Here is a 13,146-nt window from a genome sequence, read left to right as displayed (position 1 = left end):
ATTCTTATCTCCCTATAAAGACGGTGAATATAGAGCGTCCCCCCACGAGCCTTAAGACTCGCCTATTCCCCAAGGGTCATGCGGACGGCGCGGTTGGATTACCCAAACCCGTGTTCATGAGAATCCCGTGATAAGGGGACACGATCTCTATTTTGACAAGACATGTCACCGGAGGCTGTGTCTCGAAACGCGAAATGGGGGATTGAAAAATGATTCGAAATAATAAAGAGGCCAGACGTAACGTCCTGCCAACAAAGCTATCGGTGAAGACATGTAGTGTTTTTTGTTTAAGTGTTTTACCCTTGTGGCTCAGGGTTGTAACTATTGTATAGAGCCGGACATAGTTCTTGTTGATCAACTACTTTGAAGTATTCAAAGGAGGAACCCGCCTTGCAATGCTGAAGACAATCTGGGCACCGGACACATCGTCATTGAAGCCTGGTTCAGGGGCTACTGAGGGAGTCCTGGATTCGGGGGTCCTCGGGCGTCCGGGCTGTGCGACATGGGCCGGACTAATGGGCCGCGAAGATACAAGATGGAAGGCGTTCCCCCGTGTCCGGATGAGATTCCCCTTGGTGTGGAAGGCAAGCTTAATATTCAAATATGAAGATTCCTTCCTCTGTAAACCGACTCTGTACAACCCTAACCCCCTCCGGTGTCTATATAAACTGGAGGATTTAGTTCGTAGAGGCAGTCATAATCATACAGGCTAGACCTCTAGGGTTTAGCCATTACGATCTCGAGGTAGATCAACTCTTGTAACCCCTATACTCATCAAAGTCAATCAAGCAGGAAGTAGGGTATTACCTCCATCAAGAGGGCCCGAACTTAGGTAAAACATCGTGTATCTGCCTCTTGTTACCTTTGATCCTTAGACGCATAGTTCGGGACCCCCTACCCGAGATCTGCCGGCTTTGACACCGACAGTAATAGATGGTGTGTTGATGATGAACTCCTTGCTCTTGTGCTTCAAATGATAGTCTCCCCAACACTCAACTCTCTCTCATAGATTTGGATTTGGTGGAAAGATGATTTGAGTGGAAAGCAACTTGGGGAAGGCTAGAGATCAAGATTCTTGTGGTTGGATTGGAATATCTTGGTCTCAACACATCAGTTGGTGGTTCTCTCTCAGAAAATGTATATTGGAAGTGTAGGCATGTTCTGATGGCTCTCTCCACGAATGAAGAGTGGGCGGAGGGGTATATATAGCCTCCACAAAAAATCTAACCGTTACACACAATTTACCAAACTTGGTGGGACCGAATTGAGAAACTCGGTCGGACCTATTTAGTCCAAAATGTGAACGTTAGGGTTTTCGGTGGGACCGACATGATCAACTCGGTGGGACCGATTTCATTAGGGTTAGGGCATAAGGTAATCTCGGTGAGACCGATCACATGAACTCGGTGGGACCAATTTCTGTAATGGGCAAAGAGAGAGTTGCTCAGGCAAACTCCGTGGGACCGATTCGCTCATCTCGGTGAGACCAAAACATTACGAAAAGGAAACATAGAGTTTGCATTGCGAACTCGGTGGGACCGATCACTCACTTCGGTTGGACCAAAACGTTATGAAGGGAAACAGAGAGTTTGCAATCCCATCTCGGTGAGACCGAACTGATAGGGTTTCTGGCTATGGCTATGTCAAGTGAACTCGGTGGCACCGGATAGATCAAATCGGTGGGGCCGAGTTTGATTTTTGGTTTGGAACATATGTGGATATGAGAAAGTGGTTGAGGGCTTTTGGAGCATATCATTAAGCATTTTGAGCAAGCAAGCCATTAAGCAACACCTCATCCCCTTTTAATAGTATTGGCTTTTCCTATGGACTCAATGTGATCTTGGATCACTAAAATGGAAATGTAGAGTCTTGAGCTTGAGCCAATTTGTGTCCTTAGCATTTTGAGGGGTCCACATTCCTAGTCCATGCCATGCCAATCATTGTACTTTGTGAAATGATCATCTTGAAAGATTATTAGTTCAATGAGCTATATGTTGTTAAGAATTAACAAAACCACCCAGGGATACTTGCACTTCCAATCTCCCCCTTTTTGGTAATTGATGACAACATATAGATCAAAGCTTCGACAAATGATAATAGCAATGTAATACATCGTCGCTTTGAGAAGTATGTGATAAGCAAGAGGTCCCCCTAAATTTGTGCATTATTAAAAATTTGCTTTTGAATGCAAATGCACAATCAATTAGGATCATGGGTCACTCTTCCATGTCACATACATCTTGGTGGAGCGCTCAAAATGATGGAATATGAAATATGCACTCATCACCAAGGCAAAGTGAATGATCATATAAGAGAGATATATAACAGCCTCATTCAAGAAAGCATTAAAAGTGCAATATGATCAAACACATGATCATACAAGTATCTCACACACAGGCAGAGAGTATCAAGCAAGCACACAAATAAGTTTCAACCAAAAGACAAAGAAGGCAAAAGAAGCAAAGCTCTCTCTCTCTCTCTCGAAGCCTATGATCTATACACTTTCTCCCCCTTTGGCAACTGTCGGCGTTCTGGGAACGGGGGTCCCCAGACTTGCCTGCCTATGGCCCATGGTGTGGCTCTGCGAGCGGGCCCGTACGACCCATCTTAACCAACAAGCACTCAAGACCCTCGCGAGGAACCAAGCCTCACGTGGCGGATGGCACAAGACCTCCTCGGGAGCGGCCTCACCAGGTTGGCTCGCGAGGGGCGGAGAGATCAAGGCAAGGCAAACCTCGCGAGGTTCTCGTGACGTGAGCCAAGACGATCGAGACCAGGCAGGCGCCAGGCGGGCACCAGCGCGCACAGTGTCCTTGTTTCCTCTTTGGTGCTAAGGAGGCAAGCGCAGGCGCGGAGTACCGAGGAGTCAAGCAAAGGTTTCCATATCAGTGCAACGAGACCAAAACCAGCGGGACGGCAAGGCGGATGTCACCATGGAGCCCAAGCCGGCATCACCACCAGAGCCTTTTGCAGGTGAAGACTGCTTTTGTCAGGATAAGCTATACTAGCTGTCCCCTTTCAAATTGGCCGTTGTTGGCTCCCTTCCCGCTCAATATTTGGGAAGAGGACCAGGGCCTATATAAATAGGACTAGCCACCACCGTAGGGGATAACTAATTTGGAGGCATCTAATCTTTAGTCAATCCTTAGCCACACACCAAGCACAAGAACACCTCAACCTTAGGAGGCTGTTCTTCCCCTTGTACTGTTCATCCATAGCCCAAGAGGCAATCCACCACCACACTGGAGTAGGGTATTACACCGCAACGGTGGCCAGAACTAGTATAAATCTTGTGTCCCTTGTGTTGCGAGTGTTTCGAGTTAGCCCTTGAGATCATAGCAAAACTCGGACATGGATCGGCAGGGGGGAGATCTTCGTGCGCACCCCAGTGTTCGAACCTTGAGGTTTTTGCCGGAACCCGTGATCCGACATTTGGCGCGCCAGGTAGGGGGTGCGCCGTAGCTTTCCTTCCGTCGATCTACGCTCCGCCACCACCGTGCTCTGCCCTCATGGCAGGCGTCTCGCTCTCGGCTCCGACGGCTGGCGCCAACGACGGGGCCAGGGGGCTCCGAGCCCTGGCCCCCGCCTTGCGGCAGGTGCAGTGGCCGACCAAGTTCAAGCCGGAGATGCCTCCGCGCTACGAAGGCATGGCGGACCCGTCAGCTTTCCTGCTGGCATATGAGGAGGCCGTCCTCGAGGCCGGTGGCGACGACAAGGTCATGGCCAACTAGCTTCCCATGGCCCTCACTGGCGAGCCGCGCGCCTGGCTGATCAACCTCCCCGGATCCACGATGGCATCTTGGGAGGAGCTGCGCGGCCTCTTCACTGCGCGCTACGCGGCACCGGTGCACCACACGGTCGTGGCCCTACTAGGAGGCTCTCAATCGCTGCCTTCAGATCGCCATATCAAGCCATTCCACCGCCAGATCGGCACCGCTTCCAAGCGCCCGGGGGCTCCGCCGGGCTGGGCTGCACCCAAGGCCGACCTCACCTTCGACTTAGAAGACCACCCCGTCACCACCGCCGGCTCGGGTATGCTCCCGATGCTTTGCACGCCAACCATTTGCAACATGGCCATCACCAAGACCCTCATCGACGGCGTCGCCGGCCTCAACGTGCTCTTTGTGGAGGCCTTCAGCCTACTTCACGTACCGCTCGAGCGGCTCAGCCTCAGCAAGCTTTTCTTAGGAGTTGGCGGTGGCGTCGTCCACAACTACCGCACCGAGCTAGTCGACTTTGACATCGCCCGCATCGGCCTCCCGTACAACGCCATCCTCGGGTACCCAGCTCTGGCCCAATTCATGGCAGCGACCCATCCGGCCTACAACCTCATGAGGATGCCTGCAAGCAAGGGCGTCCTCACAATCAAGGGGGACACCAAAGAGGCCCTGGCGACGCTCAAGCTCGCCCTCAAGACCGCTGCGGCGGCATAGCCTGTCGGCGCAAGCGCCTCCGAGGCCAAGGCAGCCGCACCAACCAAGAAGAAGCAGTTGTTCACCCAAGACAAGGCGGAAACCAAGCAGGTGCCGGTCGATGAGGACGGGTCCTCAGGAGCCACCTTTACCATAGGTGCCGACCTCGACCCAAGCCAAGAGGAAGCATTGGTGAAGTTCTTGCGCGCAAACAAGGAGATATTCGCATGGGAACCCAAGCAGCTGGTGGGGGTCCCGAGAGAGGTGATTCAGCATCACTTAAGGGTGTGCCCCAATGTACGCCCTGTGAGGCAGCGAGCGAGACGACAGTCCACGGCAAGGTAGGCCTTCATCATCCAAGAAACCCGCAAGTTAGAGGCGGCAGGTGCCATTCGCGAGGTTCGGTACCCCGAATGGCTGGCAAACCCCGTCGTTGTGCCGAAGAAAGGCGGGAAGGAGCGAATGTGCATCGACTTCACCAACCTCAACCAGGCCTGCCCCCAAGATCCATTCCCGCTTCCACGCATTGACCAAATCTTCGACTCCACCGCCTAGTGCGACCTGCTGTGCTTCCTGGATGCGTTCTCAGGAGATCACCAGATCAAGATGGCGGTAGAAGATGTAGAGAAGACAGCCTTCCTGACCCCGTGCGGGGTGTACTACTACAATTGCATGCCTTTCGGACTGCGTAACGCGGGCGCTACCTTTCTGCGGTTGATGCATATCACCTTAGGGCGGCAGCTCGGGAGAAACGCTGAGGCTTACATCAACGACATTGTGGTGAAGTCTCGGGAGGCGAGAACCTTGATCCAAGATCTGGAGGAGACTTTCGCGAGCCTATGCCAGGTGAACTTGCGACTTAACTCGAAGAAGTGCGTGTTTGGCGTCCCTTCCGGCAAGCTGCTGGGTTTCCTCGTATCCCACAGAGGGATCGAGGCGAACCTAGAAAAGATCAAAGCCATTGAAGACATGAGCCCACCGCAGACCCTCAAGGAAATACAGAAGCTGGCTGGTCGGGTGACTGCGTTGGGGCGCTTCATTTCCAAGCTGGGAGAGCATGCCCTACCCTTCTTCAAGCTGATGAAGAAGAAGGGCCCCTTCGAGTGGACCACGGATGCCGACCGAGCATTTCAAGGCCTCAAGAGATACCTGACCAGCCCTCCAATAATGGTGGCGCCACGGCCCCTCGAGCCCCTAGTGCTTTATCTTGCCACCACCCCGTACTCCGCCAGCGCGGCTCTGGTGGCGTTTCGGGAAGAGTGCCAAGCCAAGGGCGTGTTGCGCCGAGCTACGCCGCCAGCCGAGATGATGCAAGATCAAGAAGGTGCTGCAAGAGCCGTAGCAGCATCGACAGAGGACCAAGCTCGGCAGGACGACACCGCCGAGATCCAGACAAGCAATCGAGCACCCAGTGTATTTCGTCAGCACAGTCTTGCGGGACGCAAGGGCACGATACCCCATGCCTCAGAAGCTCTTGCTCGCACTCTTGGTGGCCTCACGGAAGTTGTGGCACTACTTCTAGGGCCACCCCATCAAGGTTGTCTCAGCCTACCCGTTGGAGAGAGTGCTGAGAAGCCCCAATTCTGCCGGAAGGGTCGCTGAGTGGAACATTGAGCTGCATGCATTCCAGTTGCAGTTCAGCACTACCAGGGTCATCAAGGGAGCCGCACTCGCTGATTTCGTGGCGGAACGGGGACCCAGCGCTTGAAGTAGGCGAGGACCAGTCCACCTCGCTGGGCAGCGAGGCGCCTGACGGCTGGGTCATGTATTTCGATGGCGCCTTCGCGCACCAGGGCGCGGGGGCTGGAGCAGTGCTCATCTCACCCACTCAAGACAAGCTCTACTATGCCGTGTAGCTCTGCTTTCAGTAGGGCGAGAAGGTCTCCAACAACGTTGCAGAGTATGAAGGCCTCATAGCTAGCCTGAAAGCTGCGGCAGCCCTGGGGGTGAAGCGCCTCACCGTCAGGGGCGACTCGCAGCTTCTCGTCAACTTCTCCAACAAGGTATATGAGCGGAAGGACGAGCACATGGAGGCATACCTCGCGGAGGTGCGCAAGATGGAGAAGCAGTTCCAGGGCCTGGAGTTGCAGCACGTGCCCCGTGGCACCAACAAGGAAGCACGTGCCCCAGGGCATCCAAGCGGCAGCCCCAAGAGCCCGGCGTCTTCAAGGAACGGCTCTTCAAGACATCAGCGACACCACCACTTTCAAGGACAGCTCAGCGTCGGGAGGAACTCCCGCAGCCACCTGCCACAGGAGCCACATCCTGTGGCCCGACTTCGGGAGCGCGCCTACTCCTGGCGCTCGAGCCTCAAGAGGGATGCTGGACCAAGGAATTCAAGGAGTACCTGATGCAAGGGACGCTGCCGGAGAAGGAGGAGGACGTGGAGCGCGTTGCCCGGCAGGCCACGGCATACTGCATCCGTGAGGGTGAGTTATACAGGAAGTGACCAAATGACGTTTCACTGCGTTGCATCTCTAGAGACCTGGGGAAGGAGTTGCTATCTGACATACATGGTGGAGACTGTGGGCACCACTCGTCATTGCGGATCCTTGTCAGCAAGGCATTCCGCAGCGGATTCTACTGGCCCACGGCGATCAACGACGCAGCCGAGCTGGTGAAGTCCTGTGAAGCCTGCCAGTTCCACGGCAAACAGATCCCTCAGCCGGCTCAGGGCCTCGAGACCATCCCACTCACATGGTTGTTCGCGGTCTGGGGGCTGGATATCTTGGGCCATTCTCTCGAGCGCCTGGAGGCTACCGCTACCTCTACGTCGCCATCGACAAGTACACCAAGTGGGCGGACGTGGAAGCCGTCCGCACCATCCCCGCTGGCTCCACGGTCAAGTTCATCAAGGGTCTCGTGAGTCGTTTCGGGGTCCCCAACCGCATCATCACTGATAACGGCTCGCAGTTCACTAGTAATCTCTTCAAGACATACTATGCTAACCTTGGAACGCAGATCTGCTACACTTCGGTGGCGCATCCCAGGAGCAATGGTCAGGCCGAACGCGCCAACGCAGAGGTCCTAAGGGGCCTAAAGACTAGGACGTTCAAGAAGAAGCTCGAGGCCTGCGGCAGGGGCTGGTATGACGAGCTCCAGTCCGTGCTGTGGTCCATCCGCACCATCGTCACCAAGCCAACGGGCGAGGCCCCGTTCTTCCTCGTCTACGGAGCAGAAGCAGTCCTCCCTCACGAGGTCAAGCATCGCTCCGCACGGGTCCTGGCGTTTGATGAAACGCAACAGGACGCCACACGGGGGGTGGACCTCGTGCTGGGGGAGGAACGCCGCCGCGAAGCCGCGCTACGGGCGGCAAGGTATCAGCAGGCGGGTGACCTCGTCCTGAGGCGGGTCCGCTCCAGGGAAGGGCTGCATAAGCTCTCACCCATGTGGGAGGGCCCGTTCAAGCTTGTCCATGTCTCCAGGCCTGGCGCCGCCCGCTTGGAGACATAGGACGGGGTACCCGTCCAGAACGCCTGGAACATCCAGCACCTTTGGAAGTTCTACCCATGAAGAAAGGCCCAGTGCGTGTGAAGAAGGCCAGTGCCTGTGAAGAAGGCCCAGTGCCTGTGAAGATCGCTGCCCGTGACACTCTCACGTAATAACGAGTGGGGCTGTACACGCCCCGGAATCTCATCAGGAGTGCCGCCCTCGGGCCTCGGGGGCACCCTCCCACGTCCTAGTGGCAGCACTTAGCTCCGCGCTGGTGAGAAGACTTGAAGACTAGACTAGGTGCCGGACGCGGCTTTTCATTTGCTTTCCGTAGTTGGCTCGCGTCCTTTTAATCGAAGTTTGCTTCTGGTGTTCCTTGCTAGTTTGGTCCCATTGCCTTTTACCGCTGTTTCCGGCTCCAGTTTAACATGTTCTCTCTCTCGCATACCTCGCGAGGGGGCTAGGCAGGTGCCCTCGCGAGCATTTTTTCTTTCCTCTGCCCTTCATCTATTTTTTTGCGAGGCATCCTCGTTTGAGACCACAAACTGACGCACCTCTCCTGATTCGTGCCCCTCGGGTACCGCGATACGAAGCGCTGTGTCAAGGCTCGAGTTTACGATAAGCCTCCTAGCGAGCCTCCTAACGATTTTTTTGCAGTTCCCTAGCATCTGCCAAGTGAAGAAAGGCCCTCACAGGCACCAGGAAGCAAGTCCCTCGTGAAGAATAGGCTACCCCAAACGTGCCAAGCTAAGTTGCCTCTACACAAAATAATGACACAGCACGGAAACAACAAACATAGCATAATGATTGAGAAATCATAGTTCGATACACGCCCCTCCGGGGTCCATACTGGTTTCATTTTTATGCAGGAAGGAAAGGAAGAACAAAATAAAAGGGGCACCTGCCCCTACAACGGTTCACGGGGGCGGGCTCTTGGCGTTGTCCTGAGCTCAGCCAGAGCCCTCCTCGCGCTTCACTGAGGCGCGGTGACGAGACGACCCGCTACCACCTTCGAAGCGGGCGCGGCGGCGTAGCGGCTGGTCATAGCCACCACTGCTGAAGCTGTCGTCGGGGGAAGAGCCACCGTAGCTGGACGAGATGCGGTCGGCACCAAGGGCGGGTTTGCCCTCATCCTCGTCTCGACCGTCGCCGAGGCCGAGCACCTCCTCGCCGTCGTTCACCTCGGGGCAGCACCCGGCGCGGCGACGATCTTCCCCAAACACCCTCATGTAGAGGGTCGCATCACCGTCGTACTTGAAATGGAGGGTGCACCGCCTGCCCAGGCCGCGCGCGCGGGCGAATGGCTGCCAACCGCGGGCCAGAGCTATGTTGCCCGCAACGGAGACCTCGACTGCAACCCAGGAAGCCTTGCTGCAGCAACCGTCCGCCTGCAGCAAGAGCCCGCCGGGACCGGGGGCCGGCAGCTCGTCGGCGAAGAAGCGCGGGAGCTGAAGCCAGTTGCCGGCCGGGTTCTCCGACCAGATGACGAACTCCGGCAGCACCTCCGCCGAGTGGAAGCACGACCGGGGAGGCCATGCAACCATGGCACATCTCCCTTCATCGACAGGGCCGACACGACCAGAGCGACCCCTCCCACGCGCAGCGGGGCCACCGCGGGAACTGGGGCCCGGGGCGCCGGGGAGCCGGGCCCCTCGCCAGGGGCCTTCCCCTTCTCCGCGGCAGAGAACCTCTTCGACGGCGTCATCGGTGTCGGCGGTGGAGCAGAGGAGGAGAAGCAAGCGGAATGGGAAGAGATGGGCGACGGGGGCTCTGCCCCCCTCCCCATTTATAGCAGGAGAAGGCCAACCAGCGCCCCCCATGATCACAGGTAATGATGGTTTTTCCTTGCATGTCGCAGGGACTGGTCAAGTCGGGCAGTTGCCGAGGCAACGTGGGGAGCAGAGACGCCCGCGTCCAATCAACCGCCACGCGTCGACTAAGGCCGCATGCTATTGGGGCCCGCGGCGCTTCGCACTTGACCTTTGGCTTCCCCTCGAAGCCAATCCCGAGCGCGCCTTGGGCCCGGGGGCTACTGTCGGTGTTCTGGGAATGGGGGTCCCTAGACTTGCCTGCCTGCGGCCCACAGTGTGGCTCTGCAAGCGGGCCCGTACGGCCCATCTTCACCAACAAGCACTCAAGACCCTCGCGAGGAACCAAGCCTCGCGAGGCGGACGACGCAAGACCTCCTCGGGAGCGGCCTCACCAGGTTGGCTCGCAAGGGGCGGAGAGATCAAGGCAAGGCAAACCTCGCGAGGTTCTCGTGACGTGAGCCATGACGATTGAGACCAGGCGGGCGCCAGCGTGCACAGTGCCCTTGCTCTTTGGTGCTAAGGAGGCAAGCGCAGGCGCGGAGTACCGAGGCGTCAAGCAAAGGTTTCCGTATCAGTGCAACGAGACCAAGACCAGCAGGACGGCAAGGCGGAGGTCACCATGGAGCCCAAGGCGGCGTCACCACCTGAGCCTTTTGCAGGCGAAGACTGCTTTTATCAGGATAAGTTGTAGTAGTTGTCCCCTTTCAAATTGGCCGTTGTTGGCTCCCTTCCCGCTCAATATTTGGGAAGAGGACCAGGGCCGATATAAATAGGGGATGACTGATTCGGAGGCATCTGATCTTTAGTCAATCCTTAGCCACACACCAAGCATAAGAACACCTCAACCTCAGGAGGTTGTTCTTCCCCTTATACTATTCCTCCATAGCCCAAGAGGCAATCCACCACCACCACACTGGAGTTGGGTATTACACCGCAACGGTGGCCCAAACCAGTATAAATCTTGTGTCCCTTGTGTTGCGAGTTCGTCGAGTTAGCCCTTGAGATCATAGCGAAACTAGGACGTGGATCGGTAGGGGGAGATCTTCGTGCGCACCTAGTGTTCGAACCTTGAGGGTTTTGCCGGAACCCTCGATCCGACAGCAACAAGTTACCAAAATGCTTGAAAATGCATAGTGCTATGTGTCTCTCTAGGCTTGATCTTCGGGAGGAGGCGTTGAGAGGACTCCAAGAACAAATGCATCTGTTGAAGTTGTTGGAGCTGGTGGAGTGACAACTAGAGGTGGCACTGATGCTGTGGCTGCAGCTGCTGATGTAGTTGCTCTAGTGTCAGCCATAGGCACTGCAGCAGATCTCTGACCTCTAGGCACTCTCTGAAAGGCATCTGTGGTAGCCTGCCATTTCCTCTCCTCAGCTTCTTCCTAGAGCTGCTCAACTGATGTCTGCATTTCGGTCACCTTCAAGTCTAGATCATAGAATTTAGTTTCAATGATCCTTTCCAAGCTATCTTGATTCTGAGTTAGGGTGGCTAGTCCTTTCTCAATCCTCAATGTTGATTGGATAAGATAGCTGAGTTGATCTTGCTTTGACTTGAGAAATACTTGAGATCCTTCTTCAGCACTTGGCATCTTTGCTGCCTTCTCAGCTTTAGCTTTCTCTCTTTTCTCTTGTGCCTGTACAGATGTAGGATCTTCTTCAGTCATGACAACAGTGTTGTCCTCAAAGTCTGGTCTCAAGGGTAGATGCTCCTTATCTAACAAGTGGGTTCCTGTGCCCATCTTGGAGTTGATGAGCATTTGAATATGTGGAGCAGACCCACATGACCTCTTCTGATCTGCAGCTGTCCTCTTGATAGCTTCGACAATCGGGCTCATGACTTTGAATTTTTGGGGCCCATCAAACAATTGCAGCAAGTTGATGGAATGGCCTCTGATCATCTTGTGATCTCCAGATTTGGGCAACAAGGTGTGCCTCGGGATGGTGTTGATTGTGGACAAACCAGATAACAGATAATGAACAGAGCCTAGCTTATGAGTTTCCAAGGCTTTGTCAGGAATTTCCTTCTACATGTTTGCTATTGAGTTGTGGTCTTTCTTCTTCTTGGCATATACATCCAAGTCATTCTCATGATCTTCAGGGGCTTTGATCAATTTGGCCCACTCAGCAACTGTTGATTGGTACCCTGTACCCTCAGACATCCAAACAATCCTGCCATCAGGATAGAAATGAGCTGTAGAATGGAATTGCATAATGAGCTCATCATTCCATTTTGTCAACTTTTGACCCACAAACTTGTCCACTCCACATAGCTTAAAGCTCTCATGCACACCTTGAAAATGATCTTCATTCTCATCAATGTATTCCCAATCTACCCACCTCATATCACAAACAATGGGCTTCTTATCAAGCAAGATTGTCTCATAGAAATCCTGCTGTACTTTGGTGTGGAACCTGTAGTCCACAACAGTTCTTCTCCTCACAGCATAAGGATCAGTTTGTCTCCAAAGTCTGAGACCTGCATCCTTCCTGATGTTCATGTCTTCTGCCACTGGATGACTATCATCATGGTCAGGGATCTTGGGCTTGAGCTTCCTAAGCACTTGCGCTTCAGCATCTTCTTCTTCATCAATCTCAGGCACTGGGGCCTTGTTATTTTCAGCAACTTGTATATTCCTTGTGCTCCTCTTTGGTGCAGTCTTGGGAGCTGGAGCAGAAGCTTTGGGAGCTGTCTTGGGCTTAGAAGGGGCAGCGCCAGACTTGATGGCATCTCCCATCAGCTTTTGAGACTTAGGTGCTGGTGCAACATCATCTTCCTCTTCTTCATCCTCAGCTGAATCTCTCATCATAGATGGCTCTCCAATTACTCTTGCCATGGTCTTCTTGACCCTTTCTTTCCTCTTCATGCCTTCACCAGCCTCCTTTGGTTCAAGAGTGAAATCAATTGTTTCTTCTATTGCAACTTTCCTTGGCTTGGATGTTGGCACTCTCTTGGCAGGAGCTTTTCTGTTTAAACCAGGCTTGGTTGAAGCAACTGTGCCATACTATTTCTTAGCAACATTCTTCTTTGAGGTGGCCTCATCCTCAACAGCCACATAATCTTCATCTTCAGAATCAAAATTTCTCTTCCTCCTTTGCCTAGTACCATCCTTAGGCAGGTTGCTAGGAGTACTTCTGCTGCCATCATCAGAACTGCTAGAGGGACTAGTGCCCTCACTCATGTGAACTTGCTCCTCAGATTTATTCTGGCTATCACTCTGATCAGACATTCTGGCAAAGCAAACTGACAGCAGACCCTGTGAATAGTTATAGATGAGATAGAGTGGATGAGCATCACAAAGTGCAAAGGTTTTGCAAAACAAATGAGTCAAAAACTTAGTTTTAGTTTTCCACGGAAAGCATTTTGGCGCTACCGATTTGTTAAACTCGGTTACACCGAAGCAACTTTGGAGTCTAAAATAGTGAAATCGGTCAGACCGAGACACAATTCGGTGATTCCGAGTTTGCTAGGGTTTCACAGACAGTTGAACTCGGTC

General features: G+C 54.1%; 1 protein-coding gene across 1 annotated transcript in view; it reads right to left on the bottom strand.

Annotated features, from left to right (window-relative positions):
* LOC141021945 (uncharacterized) overlaps nucleotides 1-12,879 on the bottom strand; it is a 60,017-nt gene extending 47,138 nt beyond the window's left edge. Inside the window, exons 1-3 of the mRNA XM_073497805.1 lie at nucleotides 12,756-12,879; nucleotides 11,802-12,644; nucleotides 10,974-10,982 (exon numbers count right to left, since the gene is read on the bottom strand). Of these exons, the coding sequence (XP_073353906.1) occupies nucleotides 10,974-10,982; nucleotides 11,802-12,644; nucleotides 12,756-12,879 (976 nt within the window). The remainder of the gene's footprint in view (nucleotides 1-10,973; nucleotides 10,983-11,801; nucleotides 12,645-12,755) is intronic.
* Nucleotides 12,880-13,146: the final 267 nt, after the last annotated feature.

Source organism: Aegilops tauschii, chromosome 4, assembly GCF_002575655.3.
Source record: "Aegilops tauschii subsp. strangulata cultivar AL8/78 chromosome 4, Aet v6.0, whole genome shotgun sequence".
Taxonomy (NCBI): Eukaryota; Viridiplantae; Streptophyta; class Magnoliopsida; order Poales; family Poaceae; genus Aegilops; species Aegilops tauschii.
Note: the sequence above shows the minus strand (reverse complement) of the source record. Positions and strands in the feature narration are given on the sequence as shown.